We start from the raw sequence: 24,094 nt of genomic DNA on the forward strand, positions 1-24,094 counted from the left end.
GGGTGTTTCCATCAACACAGGTGCATGTTCATCGTACATGTCCAAAAACTGCACGTCCGAGTGTCAGCTCGTGTAATTTGAGGAAAGGGCCTTGGCGCGTACACGCGTAAGTGACGCTGTATGTGTGGGTCGCTTTGAAAGGTACGTGTAGGACCCCATTCCCTTGTATGTGCTTTTCGTGGAGAGCGAGTGGGTGAATTCTGTACTTCTTGTCGGTTCACACGCGATTACTTCACAGCGTTTCAAGTTCGTACTCCCTGTTACCTCTGACAGCGTTCTTAATTTTTTTTGGGCCCGTTTCCTCAAACAGCTTTCACTTCTTCTTTTGTCCTGTCTCCTCAGACAGCGTACAGTTCTTCTTTTGGCGGGGGTGCTGCCTACGCATGTTTTTTTCATGCTCTTTTTCCAGGCAGACGGTGAGTCGCGCACGCATTTACCAACTGTGCTTGCCCCGTGTGTTGCGTATCCCTTCAGAGGTCATTGTAGACTGCGTGTAACATGCGTACGCTTGTTTTTGTGTTTCTGGGTGCCACAGCGTAGTACGCACATGGTCTATGCAGGGTTGCATGCACGTTACTTTTTGTTTTTGGGGTGCCTGTGCATTGTGTGACCCGTCATCTTGCCCCAAGGGTCACAGACAGCCTTGCTAGAGCACTAGGGTACGAATTCCATCTAGTACCCTACCCCTTTCACCCCCAATTGCCAGGGTGCAAGACCACACCTGGTCAACGTAGGGCACACTGGCAGACCATCGCGGACCGCATAAGTGCCCTTGGATTTGTGAGGCGCACAGCTGATGATTGCTACAAGCAGTGGAATGACCTGAAACACAGAGCAAAGAACAAGCTGGCCTCAAATCATGGCGCTACTCTGGTGACTGGCGGTCGGTCTCCACAAGAGGACAACAAACTCACTGAACATGAGTCTGTTGCTGGGACCTTCGTCACAGAGGAACAGATCCAAGGTGTGGGAGATGTACCTGATTACGATGCATTGTCCGGTGAGTGCCCATGCGTGTGTGTGTAATCCATGTGCATGTTGTTTGGGTGACGGTTCTGATTGAGTGCCAGGTGAGGGTGTGTACTCCTGAGTGTTATGGGTCACCCGTTTGTTTCCTCCCATACATTCACGTGTCTTGGATTTGGGTATGACTGTATCCCTTCTGCCCACAGTTGCCAATTAGGGCCACATTACTGGACTTTACCTTCAACTGTCATCTTGCAACTACATTGTTCAGATTTTGTAAGTGTTCATTCAGGCTGATGGTTTCCACTCACCCATTCTTACTATGCATTTTTCTGCCCTATTGCAACATATGTGATATGCATCGGTCATTGTTTACAGCCCACACTGGGCCACAATTTTTACCTGGTTATGTTAATGATTACAACATTCAGGCCGATGGAGTATTGGGCTGCAGAAATATTTTATTAGGGCCTGTTTGCATGTGCAACATGACAGATGTTTCCTGTAATGTTAAAGTGACCAACCATTGATCAGCCCACAATGATTGTATTATTGGACACTGGATGTGTTTCAGTGTGTGGCACATGCATATTTAGCAACACTATTCAGCATTAATCTTCGCATCATGTCGATGTGATATGGATGTATGACAGTACTCATTCACTAACATATTGCTGTAGTTTTGTAATTTAACATGGCTATGCTACATGACATCTGTGTGGTGGCATGTGTCATGTATGTGTATTGAACATGCCACTCATAGCCTGATGTGTGATGCCAGTGCTACCCAACCTGCTGTAAATGTGTCGCTTTTCCATCTTGCTCTCTCCAGTGTCTGCCTTTTTGACTACACTTCCAACTCTTTGACAGTGCATGCATGGCAGGGTTATAGTCATGTGGGACATGTGTAAATCATGTACTGGATCTCTGGCTTGTCACAGCCTATGTGTGTGGTATGGTGCTCATGCCTGTTTCCATTTGTTGTCTTTCATGTTTTTGCATGTGATGACGCACTTGATGCTGTTGAGGTTGAGGAGATGATGCAGACCCAGGAGGAATCTCAGGCACGACCGGGCACCAGTGGGGGACGTGGTGTGGTGGTGGGTGAAAACCCAATGTTACTGCAGACCATACTGTCCAGGGGTGTCTCTGGGCGCACCTCCCCAGACCTCTATTCAGGTGCTGAATCGGATGATGAGACTTATGTGTAGTCGCAGGTTAAGTGTTTCTGGCAGGGATTCGGTTCTGTCCAACCCACCTGCACCAGGTGTGGAACCCTCTATAGGGATGTCAGTGTTGGTAGGTCCGACTTTGGCGGTTACGGATGCAGGGTCACACTCCACAGCATCTGATCCTGTTACTGGGCCAGCAGATCAGAGGGGGAATGCAGTCCTGCAGCCTCAGGCAGTGCCAGCACAGCAAGGTGCAGATTGCCTTGCCCCAAACAGGTGTGGTGCCCGTCAACGCGGTGGCCGTGCGCCACCAGGCAATACTGTATGGGAAAACTCCATGTACGGTATGGCAACCCAACAGGCAGCATCAGTATAAATGATGGCTCAGGCAATGGAGAGGGTGGCCACTTCCATTATCCCTCCTGAAAGGCAGATGGAGCAACAACAGCAGGCAACAGACTCCATTTGCCAATCACACAGGGAAGACATGTTGGCGTCCAACAGGGACAGATGGGCGGCACTGGAGACTCTGTGCGAATCCATATCAATAGAGTCCCAGGGCCACAGGGAAGCCCTGAGGGTAGAACTACATAACCTCCGGCAGACTCTGGTTGAACTTGAGGCTTCCAGTAATTTAAGGGCAGAACAGCAGCTGGAGCAGCTCACACGTTCGCTCTCAGATGAGCTGCATGCAACACGTGAGGAGATACGGGCATCACACGAGGCCATGCGTGCAGAAATGCAGGCAACCCGTGATGTGCTGCATGGGGATCTCCACACTTTTATCCTCCAGATTCAGACCTTCCAGACCCGCATGCTTGCTGCCATGGAGGACCAAAACAGGGCTTTGCGTGGGCTGCCTCCCATAGTGCCACCGCCTCCCGATGCAGCAGCGGAGGATGAGCAGAGCGACAGCAGTTCTCCCACAATGGCATAGCCGTGCAGGCCATGAGCATTGAAGGTATTTGTTTTTTCGCAACATCCACGCAGGTGGATGTTGGTGTGCACCCTGTCCTCGAACCTCCTGGGTGGCCTCCCCCACCCCCCTTGGCCCCCACATGGCCATTTTTGATTTTTGATTATTTTTTTTTTTCAGTGTGTTGCCTTGTGTGGCTCCCATGGGCATCCACTGTATTCCGGCTGGGCACATGCAGGCTTGTCCTGAGTTTGGGTTAGATGCTTGGGTTCATGAGACACACACCCCTCCTACTTCCCGTTTCCATGGGCTTGCAAAGGGTGTGACCAAGTGACAGTGAATTACACAGTGATGTTGGGCTCCCATGAGCTGTGTGGGCAGTATGTAGTCAATACTGAGTAGACATCGCTAGTGGATATTGTTGTTGTATTGTACACTGCATGGTGTATTGATATGTGCTTGTGCATCCATGTCTTCCTCCTAATCTGCAGGTTCCTTCCTCATGTCTTCACAAGGGCGTCTACTTTGGAGATGCAGTTCATGTTGTATGCAGTACACTGAGACATTTGCGTGGCAGCAACACTCTACAGTTTAAGGGGTCGATGTGCTAGCATATTCAGGTTGTAAGACTACCACTACTTGAACTTAGTACTGTCATGTTTTTGCATTTTTCCATGGTGTGTTGCAGCATTGTGTTGGTGGTAAGTATTTGGTAATGTGTGCTGTTAGTTATACATTACTGGGAGAATATTGTGTGTGGGCAGTTTCCATTAGGGACAGTGTACTTTGTGACGCTTGTGTCAGGTCTTGTGCATTGCTTTTCTTGCTTTCACATTGCATGACATGCCATGGTGTGTTTGGTGGTGGAGCTGGGGAGGGGTTGGGTGTCATGGCGCTGTTCTCATGTTGTATTTAGCAAGGGGGTAATGAATTTAGCAGCATAGATGTATGTCTTTTGATGACACAGCATTGGTGGTGTTTGGGTAGGTAGGGATGCACACAATGTAACACTTCCAGGTGATCAATTTCAGGATGGTATGGTTGTGACAGTTGAGTGTCACTAATGTCATCATCATTGATTGTCAGCTGGTATGTGCCAGGGCTGTGTGCACTCCACAGGGGTGTGATTGTATGTGAAGTAATTAGCCACCAGCTGCGTACGGGCTCCCTCACCACGTGCCCTTTCCCCTCCCATGTGCAGCGGGCGTGCATGTGGTTGGGGATGTGGGGGCACCACCATGTCCACCGGCAGGCCCCGGCATGTTGCAATGTTGTGCAGGACACATGCTGCCACTATGATCCTGCACACTACTGGGGGAGCATGTAACAGCTGCCCACCAGAACGGTCAAGGGAGTGAAAGCGTGACGTGAGAACTCCGAATGTGCGCTCCACTATGCCCCGGGTTGCAATATCGGCTGTGTTGTATCTTACCTCGGGTGGCGTGGTGGGGTTCCGAATTGGCGTCATCATGTGGGTGCTCAGAGGGTAGGCACTGTCCCCTGGGGAGGTGGTGATGGGTATCCTTAGTGGGGTTGTGACATTACTCAGTATCTGACATGCATGCATGTGCAGTGGCATTTATACTCACCAAGCAGCCATGTATCGCCATGCCGTCCAGCTTCTAGGTCCCGGTTTAGGGTTGACATTCTGTAAATGAAACTGTCGTGGGTGGACCCTGGATAGTTAGCATATACTGAGGTGATGATTCCCTTGGCATCACATTGCACGTTGATGGAATCCCAGTGCTTGCGGTTTCTATAGATCTGCTTAGATGCCTTGGGGGGACGTAGAGCCACATGGGTGCAATCAATGGCACCTAGCACTTTGGGGAATTGTGCCACCCTGTAGAAATCCTGGATGGCAGCCTGCCTTTCTGCAGGTGTTCTGGGCAGGTATATGTGCCTGCGGACTGATGGGCGTGGAGTTATGATGGCCAACACCTGGTGTAGGCAGCGTGACTGCGTGGCCTCTGACCCCCCCCCCCCACTATAGCACTTGTCCGCTGAAATGATCCAGTGGCCAAGAAGAGCAGTATATTGAGGACCTTCTCCAGGGGGCTGAGTGCTTGGGAGCACAGGGTGGGTGATGTGAGGTCATCCTCCCACTCACTCACCAGGTCGAGATTTATGTGAGGTGGAAACCTGTACCTCCCATACACCTGGTCATCAGGCATCCCAAAAAGGCTGGTTCTGGGTGTAAAAGTTCTGGGCCTGACTATCCTCCTCCTCCTGCGGTATCCCACGACCACTGCTGCTAGGAACGGTATATTCATCTTGGCGTCTGAGCTTGTTTGTTGTTTGCACGCACTTTTATGCTGCGTGGGTCCACGTATGCCTGCTTCCTGCTGGCGTACGTGTTTCCGGATTAGCGCGTCTTTTTTGGCACACACATTAGCCCCGTTCGATTCCATGAATACGTGTTGTAGATGCGCGTGTGGGCGTTCCGCGCATTTGCCTCCTGTACTTCCCCCGTGACGCCCACATTTTCACGCGTTGTTCCCCATTCCGCGTCTTACGCCCCCTGTTCCGCCTACTTTTGTTGTGTGTGCTGCACTATGTGTGCTTTCGCTGTGCGCTTAGCGCACGCTGTTTGGAGACGTGTGCGCCAGCATGCGCCACGCAGAATATTAGCTCACATCCAGGGATTTACACGCTTACGGACTTCCATGAATCGCTGTGCGTGGATTTCGCTGCGATTTTCGCACTTGCACTGCGATTCGCACGCTTTCGCACGCTTGCGCCGAAAATTTCAGCGCACATTAATTCCATGAATCGGCCTATTAGTTTGTAGTCTACTAATAATTTTAATACCTGAAATTTACATTTTTTGTTCATATTTTTTAAATGTCCCAAAAGTTGAGTACCATATAGTAACATCCATAGTGATATTCTGGGTGATATAAATCTCTTTTTGTATGAACTCACTAGTGCTCGACAAATTTGCCCAAGCATAGGGAAAGCATTCTTACAGAATGAAACCGAGAACAAACACTAATAACATTTGAAGCCTTATTTCCTTGTTATGATAAGCTGCTGAAGATTGTAACAGGTTAATGGCGGAAGTGGTGTCAACATTTCCATCCAAAGTCACAGAATCTTTGTTTAAAGGCATACATTGCCGCTGGGCACGTGGGGAACATGTGCTTGCGACCTAGGCTCTTCCCCCTCTCCCTCACCCACCGTGGAGCACCCAAGGCAAATAGCTGGAATCAACACAAGTGTCTGACCCTATCTATAGAGAAGCCGAGCAGGCCTTGCAGCACTCACTTCCTTCATAGCGGGCTAGATTCTGAAGAATGTTATCTTTTTCAACTACTTAGTTATTTTACATAGTGAAGCTCTTGCCCAAGCAGCAGCAGCCCAGCCAGCCTGGGGAGATTGCCCTCTTACCCCCTTCCAAGCTCGCCCCTGCTGCTGTGATGTCCAGAAGATGCCACATGGAGGCCAAATCGCTTGTATGAAACCTTCTAGCATCGTTAGGGTTTGAATCTAAATTTAGTTCAAGATTGAACAAGTTTCAGGCTGAACAGTAGAATACTCACCACTTATTGTTGGTGTCTGGTGTGGTGAAGGCTGACCGTTAGATGTCTGGGGACGTTTTCAGTGAATCCTAGCAAGTTATTTTTGGTAGGTACAGAGAGAATTCCTCACCAGAAGCCAGTGGAAGGTGCTGTAAATACTCACCCCTAGCCATTGGTGACAAATGTATCGGCCTACTTACCACTTTCTTCCGGGAGGAGCGGAACGTTCTGTTAGACTTCACCAGGAGTGTGCAGAGCTTTACGTCCTCAGGATGAGTGCACTTATTCTGGTGGGAGAGGAAGGAAAGCTAGATGAAATAGGGAAGGAGAGAAGGAGACATACAATAGAGAAGAGAGAAAACAAGAGGACTAGAGTAAGACAAAGTAAAGCAGTGGTAGAACAGAAGAAATGGAGGAAAGCAGAGCAAAAGTGTAGCAGTAGGGAGAAAGAAAAAAGAATGAAGGAGAGACAAGAACAGATTAAAGAAGAGGGAGAGAACAGCAGAAATGAACAACCAAACGAAGATCAGAGCAAATGAGGTGGCGAGAAGGAAGTGGGGATTACGGAAACAATGGGAAGGAAACTGAATGCAAGAGAGTAAGAAAGCTGCAGAGGAGATATGGAATGGGAACCAAAAGTGGCCCTGGATTTGTCTTCAACGTGCACCATAAACATTGCGAGTGAACATAGCAAGCAGCCCAAACCCCTCTCAAGAAGGTTTGTGGGAGTTTTTCTCACAAATTAATTGGGACAAAATTGGTCCACATCGGGGAGGAAGGATAGCTCTGGGGCAACGCATTGTCTTGCAAGCAAGACAACGCAACGCAACACAGGTTCGAATCCTGATACTACGCTTAGAAACCACTTGTTGGTAACAAGCAAGTTATGAAAGAGCAATTATTATATATATATTATATACTGTGAATTGCAAAGCACATTTCTGCCTATTGACAGAATAAAAAGCAGTATAACATTGTAAAACCTAACATATAAGATCTATTGTTAAGAGTGATGAAAAATATGATTGGTGCTGTATGGCAAATTATTTTACTCCAAAGGGTTATCGAGATGAGCAGAGGGAGGACAGGAAGGATGGGGAGAGAGAAGGGACCAGGAAAGCAGGCACCATCAAGCTTAGTTTGCTGATGTAGCTCTTAAGACTACCCAGAGGCCTCTTCATAGAAGGGAGGAGTGGGTGCATAAGTGCTTTTATGAGGATTAGGTTATGAAGGGTGACCGTTCACAGGCATTGCTTGTGTTCCCCATTAGGGAGTTGAGGACAGATTATAAGAGTCTGCTGTTCCTAGTCCTAACCTTTATTGTGAATTCCAAGAGACATTAGCTCCAGTAACAGATAAGGATGTGGATGGGCTTGAGTAATCATGACCTAGTTGTGAAAGTGTCCTGGACTGAGAAAAGGTGAAGAATGACTGACATTTAAGAGATCCTGATGGACTTGTGATTGTGAAGCTGCGAAGTGCCTTCAAACAGATATTTCTACTTGGGAGGGGAGGGAATCAGAATTTCAGCCACTGCAGGAGTAGTTTGACAGGTTTGTGTTCCTTCATCTATGACTTAATTAAGTATGGACTGCAGTTGTTGTCTTGTTATCTTGAGGATTCTTATGCCATAAATTAGTTCTGGCACATAGGCTTTTTCCCAATTACATTCTGGCTGTCCATCATGCAGAGGCCCATCGGCACATCCCCAGACTGTGCCGTAGGCCAGTACTACCACTGCTATCAACCCAAAGAATCCATCAAAGATCTAATTGTGATAGGTTGATTGCACATTAAAAATGCCACCCCCTTGTTAGTATCACATCGTAAATCCTGCAAATAAGATGATACCAAAACCTGCTTTCTCTTATCATTAAGGCCATTTACAATTCAAGACCGAATTCACACATTGCCTGCCATCATAGTTCTTCCTTGAGCCTAAGACACTCCTCTACATACATCAATTCTACATCAATAACTTACCCTGCCCTACCTAGGAGAACAAACATGCATAAGTGGCACAGAGAAAACAAAATGCATCCCTCAAAGCCTTGTCCCACCCTCGACCTTGTTCTGACCCCATCCATTTCTCCCATTTATTAACCTCTTTCCACTATTTCTTTTTTTTTTTTTATAACGCACCTAATACCATACATGAGTTTAGTTTCTAAGCACGGATCTGGGATTCAAACCTCTGTTGCTCTGCGTCGTCTTGCTTCCAAGACCAGCGCGTTATCCCTCTGCTATCCTCTGCTATCCTCTGTTCTCTGGCATATTGAGAAGGGAGAGTTCAAGGGGCACCCCTATCCCTATTCTCAGCCTACAATCAGACCAATAGAAACAACAGAATCAAAATAAACAAACGTTTTTTTGTGACAAGGTTTGGGCATTGATTAGTGACTCTCTGGAGTTAGGTAGCCAGGCTGCCTCCAAATACAGGACTGGTCCATATACAGCAAATGTTTTTTTTTCAGATTTGCTTTAAAACCAGTTAGTATCATTACAGATTTGGACAGTCAATCTCCACCGCTCGTCCTTTGGGCATGAAACAAATCTTTCTCTTCACCTGCAGGATCCTAACCGCCCTTATGTATCTCTCAATCATCTCCTCTCCTTCTCTTAAATTATTCCCTAGAATTTTAGATTGGGACAGCCTGAAACAAACGGAGGAGGACAAGCTAGTTACAAGCTACTAGCCAGACATAGAACGTCACTTGCCCCCCCCACCCCAAAGTTCTCGCCAAATGCTCATAGCTCACAATTTACTACTTAGCAAGGCTAAATTATCACTCACCAATGGCTAGTGGCAAGTGTACATTTTGACGGCCTGCTAACATGATACCCTTCATTTAAGGGTTGGCCTTGTTCTAGTTACTAGAGGTTTCAGGATCAAAGAAAATAGGATAGGGGACATCCGTACAGCAAAGCCCTACCTAAAGGTAGTTTGGGTGGGAGAGCAGAAGTAGGGTTGAAAGTATGAGTGTGTGAGAGAGAAAAAAATAGTAAAGTGAGAGGCAGGAGGGTGGAGGAGAATAGAGGCAGGTATAATGTAGGAAGGAGTGAAATCTTAAAGGAAGCGGATAAGATCAGGGTACAGAGAGTAGAGAGTACAGGGATCTGGAAGGAGTTGGAGAAGAGTGAGAGAGAGCGCAAAAAGATGAAGAAGAGACAGCGGTCGGGAGAAGAGAGTGAGGAAAAGTTTGAGAGATGGTCAACCAGAGTAAAAGGGCACCAGGGCAATCAGAATACACTCTGTCACATGGGAAGACCCTGAGGCGGTCAGAGAGATAAGGCCTCAGCCTTTAGGCCTCCCTATGATAGGGACAGAGCAGACAGTAAGGGTTCCCTGGCTTATTGTAATAAGATCTTTTGGAGCAATGAGCATTGTCTGGGAGCACCCTTCAAGGATAAGGGAAAGGATACAGGAACCACCCCTAGCCCGGGAACCCCATTTGACTCTTTTTCTATTTATTTTTCAAATAAAAAGTTTAAATGTTTCCCTGCCATCACGTGGCTCATTGAGAATGTTATCACATCTATAACCTTGAATCTGCCTCTCAGTCAATCATCCTTGTAGCAACGGTGACCCTTAATGACTAAAGCTCTTTCCATAGGTCCCCCAAACCATCACCTTATAATGGTAAAACAGCTGAGAAATGGGCTTCAGCCTATTTACTACCACTTAATATTAATACATCCACCATTGCAAATGGGTGGGGTGTGACATGAAACCCTCAAGGACCCAACCCGAATGTTTTACTAGCAGCCTAAATATCCTGACTCTGAACCCCTCCAACACCTGAGAGTCTCTAGCAACATTGGGGCCACAGCACTTTACACATGGGTGGACCACTTATTGCTGAACAATTTCAACAACTGAAAGACCATTAAACATTCAAACATGTAAACCAGAAAAACAATGAGGATGACAGTCAAGCGCTGACTCCATGGACAGAGGTAACTTGCACTATTTACTCTCTGCCTTAAGTCGGAACAATTTCAAACTCTGCAACTCTAAACTGTGGGCACATGGCCTACGGCGGGAGCGGTCTCAGCCCGCAGGACACTTGTTCTCATCTGTGCCTCCTCATATGCCATAACATGTCATGCTCATATGCTGTCTCGGGAATCTGATGTTTGTTGGAGGCATCACTATCAGGGAGCCCGACATCAAGCGTTGTAGCCCCCTCTTCAGGTGCGAGAGCTGTGGGGATCATTTCTCCAAGCTTAAATTGCAGTCTAAACGATAAGTCCATTCTTATCCAATTTGCCTCTTCTCCAGTTGTTTGGTTGTATGTTTGATTGCTACGTATCTCTCCTGGGAGGCCTGAGCGAGGTCCTGATAGAGTTGTACAAGCATATCCAAATATTTAATTTGCGACCAGTTTCTTGATTCCATGAATACAGCTGGTTTGATCTTGTAATCATGCAACTTCACCACAGTATATATGAGTAATTGGGCTATTTTCATGGTACAGGACAATATGGCAAATGGATTGCATACACACTCCTCTATTATTCTGTTGTAATCCTTCTTACAGGAAGCATATCCCTAGATTGTATCTCCTCATTCTATTTTACAAGTCCTAATACTTAAGTTGATGTGACAGCTCTGTATCCTTCATTTCTCACAATTTGCAGGTTCCTCACTGTACCTTACCCTTCAACATTGCTACTGCCATATTTATTTATTTATTTATTTATTCACATTTGTATAGCGCACTAGCAGCCCATGGACATCAAGGTGCTGTTACAAGTAAGTGTTGGATTCTTAATTCAGCAGATATGCATGAGACCAGAGGTCTTATGGATACACAATTACAGGTATAGTTGCAGGTGAGGCATGATATTCGTAATACAGTAACAGAATGCAGTCAGGTACATTTCATACAAAGAGCTTGGTTTTAACAGCTTTGCGGAAGGCTTGGTGGGATTCAATCATTCTGATGTGAGGTGGCAGTGCGTTCCAGTGGGTGGCGGCCTGAGTGGGGAAGCTGGCACCACCGGCGCGCACCTTGCGTGATTTGGGCGTGACAATCGTGTTGGAATAGCACATTCTTAATGGTCTGGTGGCAGAGTGCTTGGTGATTCTTTGGGTCAAGTAGGGTGGAGCAAGTTCATGGAGGCATTTGTGGGTGAGGGCGAGTGTTTTAAAAACAAGCCTCTCTTTCACCGGAAGCCAGTGTGCCTGTCTTCTGACTTCGGAGATGTGGTCTTTTCTCGCGGTGCCTGTGGCCGCCCTAAGTGCATTATTTTGAACTCGCTGAAGTTTGGCCAGGTTCTTATTGGAGGTCCCAACGAGTAGTGCATTACAGTAGTCCAGCCTAGATCCAATTATTGCCCTAGCAATGGTGAGGCAATTCTGGCGTGACAGGAAAGGTCTGGCCGCGTTGAGGACTTTCGAGTAATAGGCTGAGGAGGAGGCAATGGCATTGACCTGTCTATCCATTGACAGGTCGGAGTCTAGGTAGACTCCGAGTGTCTTCACGTGATTGGAGACCTTGATGGGAATGTTGTCAATAGTGAATGAAGTGTACTGTTCACCGAGGTTCCCCAGCGTGGAGGGTGCTCCTATGAGGAGGAGTTCGGTTTTTTCACTATTGAGGCATAGCCAGTTATCTGCCATCCATGATTGGATAGTGGAGTAGATGGTGGTAAGAGTTTTAGTATCCGCAAGGTAATCGCCTGTGAGTGGGATGAGGACCTTGGTGTCATCCGCATAGTTTGTATACGAGATGCCCAGCGAGTCAAGGATGCTGAACAGTGGCCTCGTGAAGAGGTTGTAAAGCGTGGGCGCGATACATGAGCCCTGAGGCACATCGCAGGTGATGTGGCTAGGGGTGGCACAGGCTGAGTCAGAGAAGACTTTCATGTCCCTTTCTTGGAGGAAGGAGGTAATCCATTCGCAAGCTTTGGGGGAAAAGCTAGCTTGGGTAGCTAGATGGTGGCACAAGGTGTTGTGGTCCACCAGGTCAAAGGCGGCGGATAGATCAAGGAGCAGAAGGAGAGCAGGTTTACCTGCGTCTCTTAGATCGTCCATTTGGTTCTTTAGGTCCAGGAGAGCCGTTTCGGTACCGTGTCGTGGGCGGAAGCCAGATTGCCGCAGGCCGAGGAGACGGTTTTCTTCAAGGAACTTTTGGACTTGCAGGTAAGCTGCTTTGTCCAGAATTTTCAGCAGGAAGGGTACAGTGGTGATAGGTCGATAGTTCCCCGGGATCGTTGGGTCCAGCGAGGGTTTTTTGAGGAGTGGGCGTACCCAGGCCTCCTTAAGTCCAGTTGGAACATGGCCAGACCGGAAGGATGAATTAATGAATGCTGTGAGGAATGGAGCTAGGATCTGTGCTGAGTCTTTAATGAGACTAGCTGGACAGGCATCTCCCTTACAGTTGGACGGTTTGATGGACTTGAGCAGGGCGATGACCTTGTGCTCAGTAATATCTTTGAAGTCAAAAGATGGGGAAGGATTAGTGGTGGGGGGTATGGTAGGTTGACTATGCAGGTTAGCTATGAGGCGGGAAAGGGCTTTTTGGTGGCCACGGATTTTAGTTTGTAGAGTGTTAAGCTTGTCTAGCATTGCGGATTGAATGCTATTGCACCAGTTGTCATCTTTGATGAGAGCGGGAGGAGGAGAGGATGGTTTTTCCAGTTCCCTGAATATGGTGAAGATTTCCTTTGACCCCGATTTGGCGTCATAGATCCTCGCATTGAAGGAGGCAGCTTTAGCTAGGGTGATGTTGGTTTTGTAGGATTTAGAGATGGCTTTGAACGCATTTTTGGTGGTTTCTGATGGGTTAGCTTTCCAGGTGGAGAGGGCAGTCCTCTTCTGCGCACGTTGTACAAGGAGTTCTTTGGAGAACCATGAATTAGCGTGTTTGGTTTTCTTGGCTTTTTTGAGGGACAGTGGCGCAACGGCGTCAACTGCTTGGGTGATGACTTCTTTGAATGTGTTGGCTAGGGTTTCTGGGTTGTTGGAGAATGGGGCCTGTAAGGCCGGGTTGCGGAGGTAGGGTGCTAAATTCTCGACTGTGAGCTGGCGGGAGCTCCTGGCAAGAGTAGCTGGGCAAGGGGCGGGAGGTGAGTTGGTCTCTTTTTTGGTGCGAAGGTTGAATTGGATGTAATGGTGGTCAGACCATGGGATGGGCGTGTTTTCCGTGACAAGTAGTGAGCAGCTATGTTGACTGATCCAGTCGAGGGTGCGCCCTTTGATGTGGGTGGAGTCAGAGATAGATTGTGCAAAGCCCAGGGTGGATAGGGCGTTCTTGAGGGTTTTGGCATGGGGGTCCTTAGGGTCATTGAGCCCCAGGTTGAGGTCGCCCAAGAGTATGACTTGGGAGGTCTTTTTGATGTTGTTGGACAGTGCGAAAATGAGGGTGTCATGGAAGTCAGTGCAAGGACCCGGAGGTCTGTAGACAATGTGCACAGTTATGGTGCAGTTAGGAGAAACATTAATTTTGAGTGGGAGGTAGTCACTATTGTGGTCAAGTTGCCCTGCCACTTCCCTAATAGCAAAGGTTTCCCTGGCGATGAGGGCCACGCCACCACCTCTCTGAGAGGTGCGGTCCTTCCTGAATATGGAGTACCCAGACAGAATAGCCAGAGATAGTGCCGGGCCTGAACTTTCATTAAGCCAGGTTTCTGTAAGGAATAGGAGGTCAAGATTGTCCTTGATGATCAGGTCGTTGATGTCGAGGGCGTGGGCAGGTACGGAGCGAGCGTTGAGCAGGGCGCAACTAAGGGTGTGGACCATTGGAGATTTGATGGAAGTGGGTGGTCTGGGGGGGTAGTGTGTGGGTCAGGGATAGGGGGTAGTATGTTTTTGGACTTGGTCGTGGTGTCAACACTAGGCAAAACAGGCAATGCAGCAACAACATTGGGCATAAGGGCAGCAGTATCGACAGTGTCAACAATATCAGCATTAGGCATGGGGGCATCACTCGGCATAAAAGGCGGTGCATAATCCACATGAGGTATAAGTGCAGCAAAGATAGTAGTAGCAACATTGGGCTTGTAAGCATCACTTGGCCTGGGCGAGGATGGTAGTTCTGCGACAGTGTTAGTAATGGGCATTTTGATTTGGGCGTCTGATGAGTTTGGGTGGAGATGAGGTGCAACGGCTTCAGTGTACAATGGTGCCATGGCGCAGGCAGGCCTGTGGGGCACAAGAGTGTCATCCGGGTAAGTCATGATGGAGTTGTGCCTGCGTGACGGCGGCATACATCTGAGACCTACCTTTAGGTTACGGTCTACTATATTCGGGGTGTAGGTGATAGTGGGGCGGGTGCGCGACCGGAGTCGTGCGTTCCTGAAGCTGCATGGCACTGTGCGCAAAGTAGTAGGGAGGGCCTTCCCCCCTGATGGGTGGGACATGCAGATATTAAGGCAAGTGGCCTTACCTTGAGTAGGACAGCATAATTGCGCCTTGTGCGCCGTCGAGCAGTGGAGAGCTGCAGAGAGCGCCGTTCGCCTTGTCCTCTGGCCTTCGCCTCGATGCGGCTTCACCTGCCGGTCTGCCTCCTCTCCCTTTAAAGCGGGAGAGGAGGGGCTGGCAGGCTGAACAGCTGATTCAGATTCAGCTGGAATTCGGCGGCGCTGTGAGTGGGCGGGGCGCTGGTCCTTCGGTGTGCAGCTGAGTGCGGGCATCGGGGCCGCGTGTGCCTTAATGGCGGCAGCAGGGGGGGCGAGCTCCCTGGTGGATATGTGGGGACTGTGGGATCCTGAAGTTGGCTCTCGCAGCGGAGCTGCAGAGAGCGCCGTTGGCCTTGTCCTCTGGCCTTCGCCTCGATGCGGCTTCGCCTGCCGGTCTGCCTCCTCTCCCTTTAAAGCGGGAGAGGAGGGGCTGGCAGGCTGAACAGCTGATTCAGATTCAGCTGGAATTCGGCGGCGCTGTGAGTGGGCGGGGCGCTGCTCCTTCGGTGTGCAGCTGAGTGCGGGCATCGGGGCCGCGTGTGCCATAATGGCGGCAGCAGGGGGGGGCGAGCTCCCTGGTGGACAAGTGGGGACTGTGGGATCCTGAAGTTGGCTCTCGCAGCGGAGCTGCAGAGAGCGCCGTTGGCCTTGTCCTCTGGCCTTCGCCTCGATGCGGTCTCCTTTTTCTAGTTGGCTGAGCACGTGTTGCAACGTGACCATCCTGAATTTTTGGCACTTGAGGTATTTGTTCAGACATCGAAAGTCTAGAATGGGCCTCCTGCCAACGGTCTTCTTTCTGACCAAAAAGTATCTGGAATACACTCCAGAGCCCCGGGGTCACTGGGGAACTAGCTCTATTACCCCTTTTAGCAGTATGGCCCGTACCTCCTCCAAGAGCTGACCAATGTGTTGCTCCTGACGGGCCACTAGGGATCTGCGGACAACGGCGCTGAAACTCCAGGGCATGTCCTTGGGCGAGAGCGTCCAGCACCCATCTGTCAGTGGTGATCTTTTCCCACTCGCCGACGAACCTCGTCTGCCGGCCTCCCACCGGGGGGCGACAGGTGGGGGGCCCGATGTCCTGGCTGGTTCAGGCTTGCTTCGGCACTGGCGTCCTTCATTGCGGGCGACAGCAGCGCTGCCCTCCTCCACACTCAGCTGAACCCTCCTGCTGCCTTTCACCCGCAGGAGCCTCTGCTGTGACCTCTGGCTTGATACTCCCTGTCCCCTAGCATCGCAATCTCCTCTATGAGCAATGGTGGCCATTAAATCATCCCGCAAGATGGACAATTCGTTTTTAAGTGTATCTTTCAAGACTTCTTTAAGACGCTGAATTGGTTGGTGGAAAAGCTAATTTGTTATTGCGGGACTTCACACAGTGGTGACTGAGGTGTTCACGTCTGTCACCATCACAATGTCCTGCTTTTCAGAGTGGTATATTGAGGAATTTAAACCCTTCACATATTTGATTAAGGATCTTCCTTCTCCTTGGAGGTGTTGGATATCCTCCAACTCGTTACTATCTTCTATAATGCGGGCAGCCACCCCCACCCCTTCCTTCCAAGATCCCGGAAGTGTGCAGTTGTGTGTGAATGTGCAAAATGAAGATTAGTTGTCTGGGGGATACAGGGAAAATAAGGTGCAGATGTTGGCCTTTTTCCAGGGAATAGCTGACAGGCAGGATTAGTCTTCTTAATGAAGTCAAGGAAAACTCTGCTACTGAGATGCCATTGGCTTAATGTATCTGTGTTTTGTTCATTAATTAATTACTTAAGGATTTCCTCTGTCCTATATGTGATCAGCAGCTGGGAACTGCAAGTGCTGTTTTTGTGTAATTATTAAAAGAGCAGTCTAGAGCCGCTCTGTCCATGTATTCACTTGCCGGCAGCAACAAGCTTATTACTCATGCCTCCCAAGCAGCTGAGCTGTAACCCTGCTCCAGGCCTTCCACCCTTGACCAATGCCCTTTGCTTATCCTTGAAAGACAGTGGGGGGGGCTGGGTAGATGGCTCCTATGCCATGCAGCACACACACATGGAGGCACTGCCATGCCATGAATGCTTCCAGAATGGGGAGTCAAAGTTTACTGTCCTTACTGTCTGGCACAACATCTCTTCCGCAAGTACAGCTACCTGCTGGCAGGACGTGGATGAGTTGCCGGTCCCACAGACTCTACTTTACAAACTCAATACATGAGTTTCCAGGCATATTTGCGTGAGTGAGAATTCCAAGATGGCGGACTGGTCTCATAAAGACCTGCTCCACATAGGGAGGCCGAAAGCAAGGGAATCAGTAAACTCAACTGATTCCCTCGAATCCATACAGCCTAACCAGTCCCAAACACTGCCTCATTTCCAAACGTGGGTGCAACTCCTAGGAAGACGCCTGGTCCAGACCGCATGAACAAAACCTTATAAAAGCCCAAGCAGAGATGCAGATAGTGGTGGTGTTTTTTTTTATTTGGAGAAGCAGAGCAGTGGAGAGGAAGATTTAGTAGTAGGTGTAGTAAAATGTATTTTTAAAGCGCAACTTATCACCTCATACACAGTATCAAGGCACGATACAAATTAGACAAACAGTACAGACAAAAAACATAAACTCAGGATATAATAAAACTACAAAGCATAGAAGGATTTGGGCTCCAACGCACCCAATAGAAGCACCACCCCAAGACAGATTTAAGGAACATCAAAAGATACCATATGTTGCTTAAGTCTAGACTTAAAGTCTGGTAGCTTTGTGCATTTTCTGATGACAAGTAGAAGCTTATTCCATAAGGTACACCCTAGGGTGCGAATCAGTCGGCTCCCAAAATGGGTTGTGTTATGTTTACTTACTGTCCTTAGAGCTGGACCTAAGGCGGCAGGTTGAAATATAAGGTATGGCTATACTGGTGAAATAGAGAGGGGCAGCACCATGGACAATCTTCCATACCTCTGTTAAGGCTCATCTTATTTTGGGCCTCCATAGGTAAGCAGTGCAAAGACGCAATCACACTTTCTTAAACATTTCTTGGAGATAGGCAACATTGTACTCACGATAAAAGGACTGCTTGAACTAAGATTTTAACATGATCTTTGACAAGACGATAAGCACATCTACTAATAGTTTAGAGATGGACGTGCATGTTTTTTTGCAACCACATCTACCTGCTTAGTAAACAACAATTGGTCATCGAATAGAACACCCAGATTCCTGACCAAATCAACAGGTAAGGGAGAAACTCCAAGCCCAGCAGGCCATGCAAAAGATGAAGGGGAATGCCTTAGCTGACCTAGCAATAACATTTCAGTTTTGCCTCCATTTAATCGTAAAAAATATTCTGCATCCAGCATTGTACAGTGTCTAAACAGTCTTCCACAGCTTCACTTTCTAGTTGCTAGGAAGGTCAACCCCAAATGTATGTTTTGTCGGCTTATAACTGACAAATCAACCCTTTCTCATCTATCAATCGAGCCAAAGGATACATATAGACATTAAAGAAGAGTGGGGACAATGCTGAGCCCTGTGATACACTGCAGGGTATGGAATAGCTAGTGGAGACAAAGTTGTCCATCAGAAATTTCTGTTTTCGATCCTTTAGGAAAGAATTCTGTCAGACAAGGGCCGTGCCTGAAAAATTAATTACTTCTTCTATACGATGCAAAAGAATACTGTGCTCCACAGTATTATGCCGCAGAGAGGTCCAAAAGCATAAGAGTAGTATCATTACCTCTATTCCTTAGCTCTAACCATTTTTCCCAGAGGAATAACATCGTAGTTTCTGTACTTTGTTGCGGACAGAAACCGATTGCATACCAGCTAAAAAATGACCTTCTTCTAGAAAGTTGGCTAGAAAGCTGTCCCTTCATGATTTTGAAAATAAATGGAAGATGTCAAATTGGCCTATAGTTTTGTAGCTTATTGGGGTGAAGATGTGGCTTTTTTAATAATGGGAAAATGTGTGCATGTTTCAAACAGGCTGGATAGCAACCTCTTAGACAAGAGACATTGATCATGTTTGCGAAATCTTCCACCAATAATGCAACATGGTCTCTAAGGACTTAAGGGGGCACAGGGTCTAAAGGTGCCCCCCCCAAAGATTTTAACCCATGCACCTTCTTTATTATATGAGCACCTGACAAGAAGTTGAAGCTTTTAAAATGCCTTTAGTTGGAGGTGGTAATGTCGGGCGGGCATGAGGATACTCTAGGTTCAGCTTTAATTGTCTCTCGGAAATTAGAAACCTTTTCAGAGAAAAACAATACTAGTTTATCACAAATCTCTTGTGTCTGAATAATAGGAATATGAGCTTCACGTACACCCGTTAGTTCATGGTAGATGTTAAAAAGCTCAGAGCTATCCAACGAGGCCATACAGTTTCTTTACCTGTTGAATAGCTTTCTTAAAGGCTGTTCGATGCTTAATACATGCCTCCTTTTCTAAACTTATGAGAGGCCCACCAACGCCACTCTAGTTAGCAATGCAATGTCAGCTCTCTTTATGTTAGGAAGAGGCTACCTACCCTTGCTCAACTCCAAAAATATGTTAATATTGTTAGTTCAGAAATAGTTTAATCGTTCAATACAGATATAAGTGTTGTACCGTATTTGATCATATTTATGAGGAATGCAGTAAGTGTTGTTATTCAATCGGGTACATTGCACACCGATATAACTTGTAGAGCTAGGATGAGTCAATGCAATCAAAAACATCCTTTAAAAATGTGGTTAAAGATGCAGTACAATTTTGGAAACATTCTTGGACTAATGTCAATTAAGACACATTCTTAAAGGATAAATGAAAGTATATCTCATCCTAAATATCAGTCTTTTAACTGAAGGGCATTCAACTGAACGGCATGACTTATGTTCATCTCTTACGTTTTGTAGCCAACGTAGTGTGGTACCACAAGTAAGGCTCCACTGTCACATGTAAGTAGGAGATTTACTGATAATTAGAATGCTTAAGAAAGAACATATCATTCCAATAAATGTTGTAGTTCATGGTGGTCATATGGTACCCAAATGCTCATAAAGAGGATGGAGGACTGAGAAGTTGGATTTGGGTCACGAGTAAAAAAAGTATGGAGATGACAAGATCAGTGGTCAAAACTGCGAGACTCTCCCCAGGGTACCAAAGAGCTATCCAAGAAGAACAGTGTACCAGTGCAAATAATCCAAATCCAGGTCTACAAGGTCCAAAGTGATGGATAATCCATTCCTCTGTACTTGGATACGTCAAACGATTCAAAGTCTACACCCAATTGGGATAAACAGCTGTTTGGTGCTGGTACTGAAATATTTCTCACAACTCATAAGAGCTTTTCACACTTAACGCCTCACCCCATTCCCTCTTTCTAAACTGGTGATGCTTAGAAGTGTGAGGTGGTGGGAACAAGGCTCAGGATTTGGAACCTGTACTGAGGATTTTGAAGTCTTCACAACCTTTGAAAAGCTAGGCACGGCCATCAAAAGAGGTTTGGTTATTTTAAGGGATGAGGAAGCTTCAGGAGAAACCGATACTGGTGGTTTGGTACTCGTACCAGTGGTTTGTACCGGGACCTTGGTAGAAGGTAAACTTGACTCCCAGGTTTGCAGAATACACTGAGCGGAACACACACCGATTTATAAGACACACGATCAACTCCATTTCTGTGTCTAATTTACTGTTTGACCAAGCTGGGACTACCCTCTGCTTCACCTTTGCGACCTTATCGTGCTGAAATAGGATGCTGAGTGTCATCTGATGTTCACTGCGAGACCTGGAAGCTTTTGTTTCGAGGGATAATAACTTGTGTTTGGGTCCAGGGTGGCTCTCCCTAGATAAAGGCACAGAGGAGGTAGCGACCTTCATTCCGGCACAGAAAGAGATTGCTTGACTCCGTGCCATGACCAGTACTGAACCCCTCTTACATACATCCGACAGCTTGCCACCTTTCACCAATTCACTGGTTGACTCTGTTTTCGGTCGCTTCTTGCCCATGAGCTAGAGCCCTCTACTCAGAGACCTTGGTGTCAAACCACAGCAAAAGACACAGGTGCTAACAGGATGGAACTTTCTGAGGCACAGCACACAGGTTCAGTGAGGGTCAACCATGGGAAGATTTCTGGAACAACCAATGAATCTCTTGAATCTGGTTGCGTAAAGCTTGCCACAAAGGAGATGCCAGAATCTGTAGAACCATTAAAAAGGCCAATGAACAAGAGAATTTTTCAAAAACTATTTTTTATTGAGAGTTTGGTGGGTGTCAAAGGAAGGGACAAGTCCCCACAGCTGACGGTTAAAGAGGTGCGAAAGCAACAAAATACTTTGTGACATTTGCGATAGGCAGAAACATAGAAACAGGAGTCGAAGGTTGATGCTCTCTTTATCTGCAAAGGGCCTGTGTGCAAAGGGACACATCGTGCAGACCCCATTCGAAAATTTTAAAAGAGGCAGTACTTCTTTTAGAAATGCTTCCAAGCACACCCTAACCAGGAGCGGGAAGACAAAAAGTGACTTTCCCTTGACTCTGTCTCCGTAGGCCATTGCCATTGCCTAGCAGGTGCTGGTGCTTGCATTGGCCTTGCATAACAGGTCATTGTGCCGTTCTTACTGTTAGTGTGACAGACGGACAAAAGAGTGGCTTAGTAGGTACAGAGACTTCTAGCAGAGCATAAAATAAAGAGAGATATGGGAACGAAAGGGAAGTAAAGGGCACATAAAGATGAGCAAGAGAGCCAAGCAAAGGGGGAGGTAAGAGTGTTCAGAGTGCGCACGAGACCGAATGAGTGAGAGAAAAAGAGAGAAATAAAGAGAAACTGCGCAATAAGTATGGAACCCGAGTGAACAAGCAACAGAAACATTGTCAAAGATGGGATGCAAAATACAGGTCAAGATAAGAGATTGGTGGCCCAGCAGAAGATGGAGGGCGAGAAATCTGAGAGGGGGAATCAGACAGAAGGAGAGAGAGAAAGCAAAGGACACTCGGCAGGGTGCTGAAAAGGATGTACAGAGAGAAGATCGAGAAAGAACAAACATGGATGGGAAAATAGAATCGAGATGTGGTGATCGGTGAGGCGGAATATGGGCAGAAGCGGCAGAACGGACGGATATGTGGGCGAGAACCAATAAGGGGCATATGGATAAAAAGGAAAGGACTTGAAAGAAGCAGTGGGAGGGCGTGTGAGATGGCTGTCGAACGTGTGTAAAATGTCCCAACCTTGACAGGCTCCTCTAGAGAATATTGCATTTCCTCCCATTGACATTTTGGAAACGGGCAGTCTAGGTGTAGTCTATGTCTCTTACTCACCTTTCCTGAAGAGGAGTTTCATGGTGCTGATGGCCATAAGACATTTAACAACATCCGGAATGCACGCCCTTTGACACCCGCAGAAAAGCTGAATCGCCATAAGCGGGGCAGCGTCAGCGCCGATATGTGTGCCCGAAAGGCCCTCATCCAGCCAGTGACGAACGAACTTTTCATTCTCTGTGTGTTTATCATTCACCCCGTGTCTCTTTAAATCTGCGACGTCTGCATTATTCCGCCTCAATTAAGACTTCATGCATTCGCGCGGGGGTGGACTACGCAGCTATGTTAAATGTCACGTGTCAGGGCACCCTGGCCTGGTGAACTGGCGACGGCACCTTTATCCATCATTTATCATTAAGGAAATATGTTGCCTGTTCATGTCTTACAGGCGATCATTTAGTAATACATTTTGCCCTTGAATATTAGAGCAATATTGTTCAGATAGTGCTCTTGCAATGTAAACAAAAGAACAGATAGCTAGCACTAGAAAATGACATCTGGCAATTTCTGACATACTTAGGAAACAACACTAGTACTATTGTGCTTGTGTACCTTTTCCAGAACATTTTGAATTAGGTCATTGGTTTTTTCGGTGGGTCTTTTTTTTCATTTTTCATAAACATACCAAGCAGCTACAGAATAATACAAAAAAAATGCATCAATAAACAGTAAAGAAAATCGTAACTGAAAATTCACGTGCATTTGGAAATAGTCTAAGCTATAAACAAATCACAATTGTATATCCACAGAAAAATTATAATCCCCTCCAAAGACAAAACACAAAAAGACACTCATTCACACACATATACTACAAACCACCAAACCATGAGTAAACTCAACCATCCTTCATATACATATTCATATTTTCAGTTCAACCATACAACTCGTTAAAACCGTCACCAGAACAGGGAAATGTGCATTCTCAGTAACTACCCAATAACAAACTATATGAACATTAAAGAAACATCTTCAATAATGTGTATAACACAGCCATGCCCCGTCACTTACAGCCAATGGAAGAACTAAGTACTGATCTAGAATAACTAAATTGACTGTTTAAAACAAATGCCGATTAACTACAAGTATAACAAGAGAGGAATTAAAACCTCCCAAACATTCTGTTACTCAACCAGCCTCACTCGCCATGCAACAGAACCCGGCTGCCAATGTGTATCTTCTCCATTTGTCTCTACACGTCCCCTCGTAGAGGCTCGTTAGATTGAGAAGGCACCTGGGTAGGATTTCCATCACTGATAGACTTGTCAGTGATGGTGCTAGGATGTCTGCTTGAAGACCCAGCACATTCCCCCCAGGAAGGGCAGAGGATCTATTCTCACTGAACAGTGGTGTGCTCATAACTCTAAGTGCCACACGCTCCACATTTCATATTTTTCCATCAGTGGTGCGCACGGCCCCCTTAAGTACCTGAATCACTTTGCGAGGTGATGAATAGTTGGACATACCTTTTGGAAGAGCACCTGGAAATTTCACCATTACCCAATCACCTATTTTAAAATTTGGTTGGCGAGAGTCATGCGATCTTTGAAACTAGTCTCATCTGGTCTTGCGCTTCCAGCATGTAGGAGCACACTTTTGCCAAATCTGTGAAGACAGTATATAATGAAAGTTCCACACTACAGCTACCCTCGTTCATAAACGCCAGGTGTGAAAATCCACACTTACCATCGATCAAGAACTGTCATTTATCAATTTAGACAGACGGAAAATGCTCATAAAGATAAACACATTTTAATCTTCGTACATTTAATATTCTACAAAAAACATACAAATCTTTAAAAATGCATGATCCGACATTCCCATCGAGCCTCACTTATTAGAT

General features: G+C 46.9%; 1 protein-coding gene across 1 annotated transcript in view; it reads right to left on the reverse strand.

Annotated features, from left to right (window-relative positions):
- LOC138529875 (D(2)-like dopamine receptor) overlaps positions 1 to 24,094 on the reverse strand; it is a 434,356-nt gene that overhangs the window by 61,966 nt on the left and 348,296 nt on the right. Inside the window, exon 6 of the mRNA XM_069640867.1 lies at positions 6,776 to 6,862. Coding sequence (XP_069496968.1) covers positions 6,776 to 6,862 — 87 coding nt within the window. The remainder of the gene's footprint in view (positions 1 to 6,775; positions 6,863 to 24,094) is intronic.

Source organism: Ambystoma mexicanum, chromosome 1q, assembly GCF_040938575.1.
Source record: "Ambystoma mexicanum isolate Mex_15411 chromosome 1q, UKY_AmexF1_1, whole genome shotgun sequence".
In the NCBI taxonomy this organism is placed as follows: Eukaryota; Metazoa; Chordata; class Amphibia; order Caudata; family Ambystomatidae; genus Ambystoma; species Ambystoma mexicanum.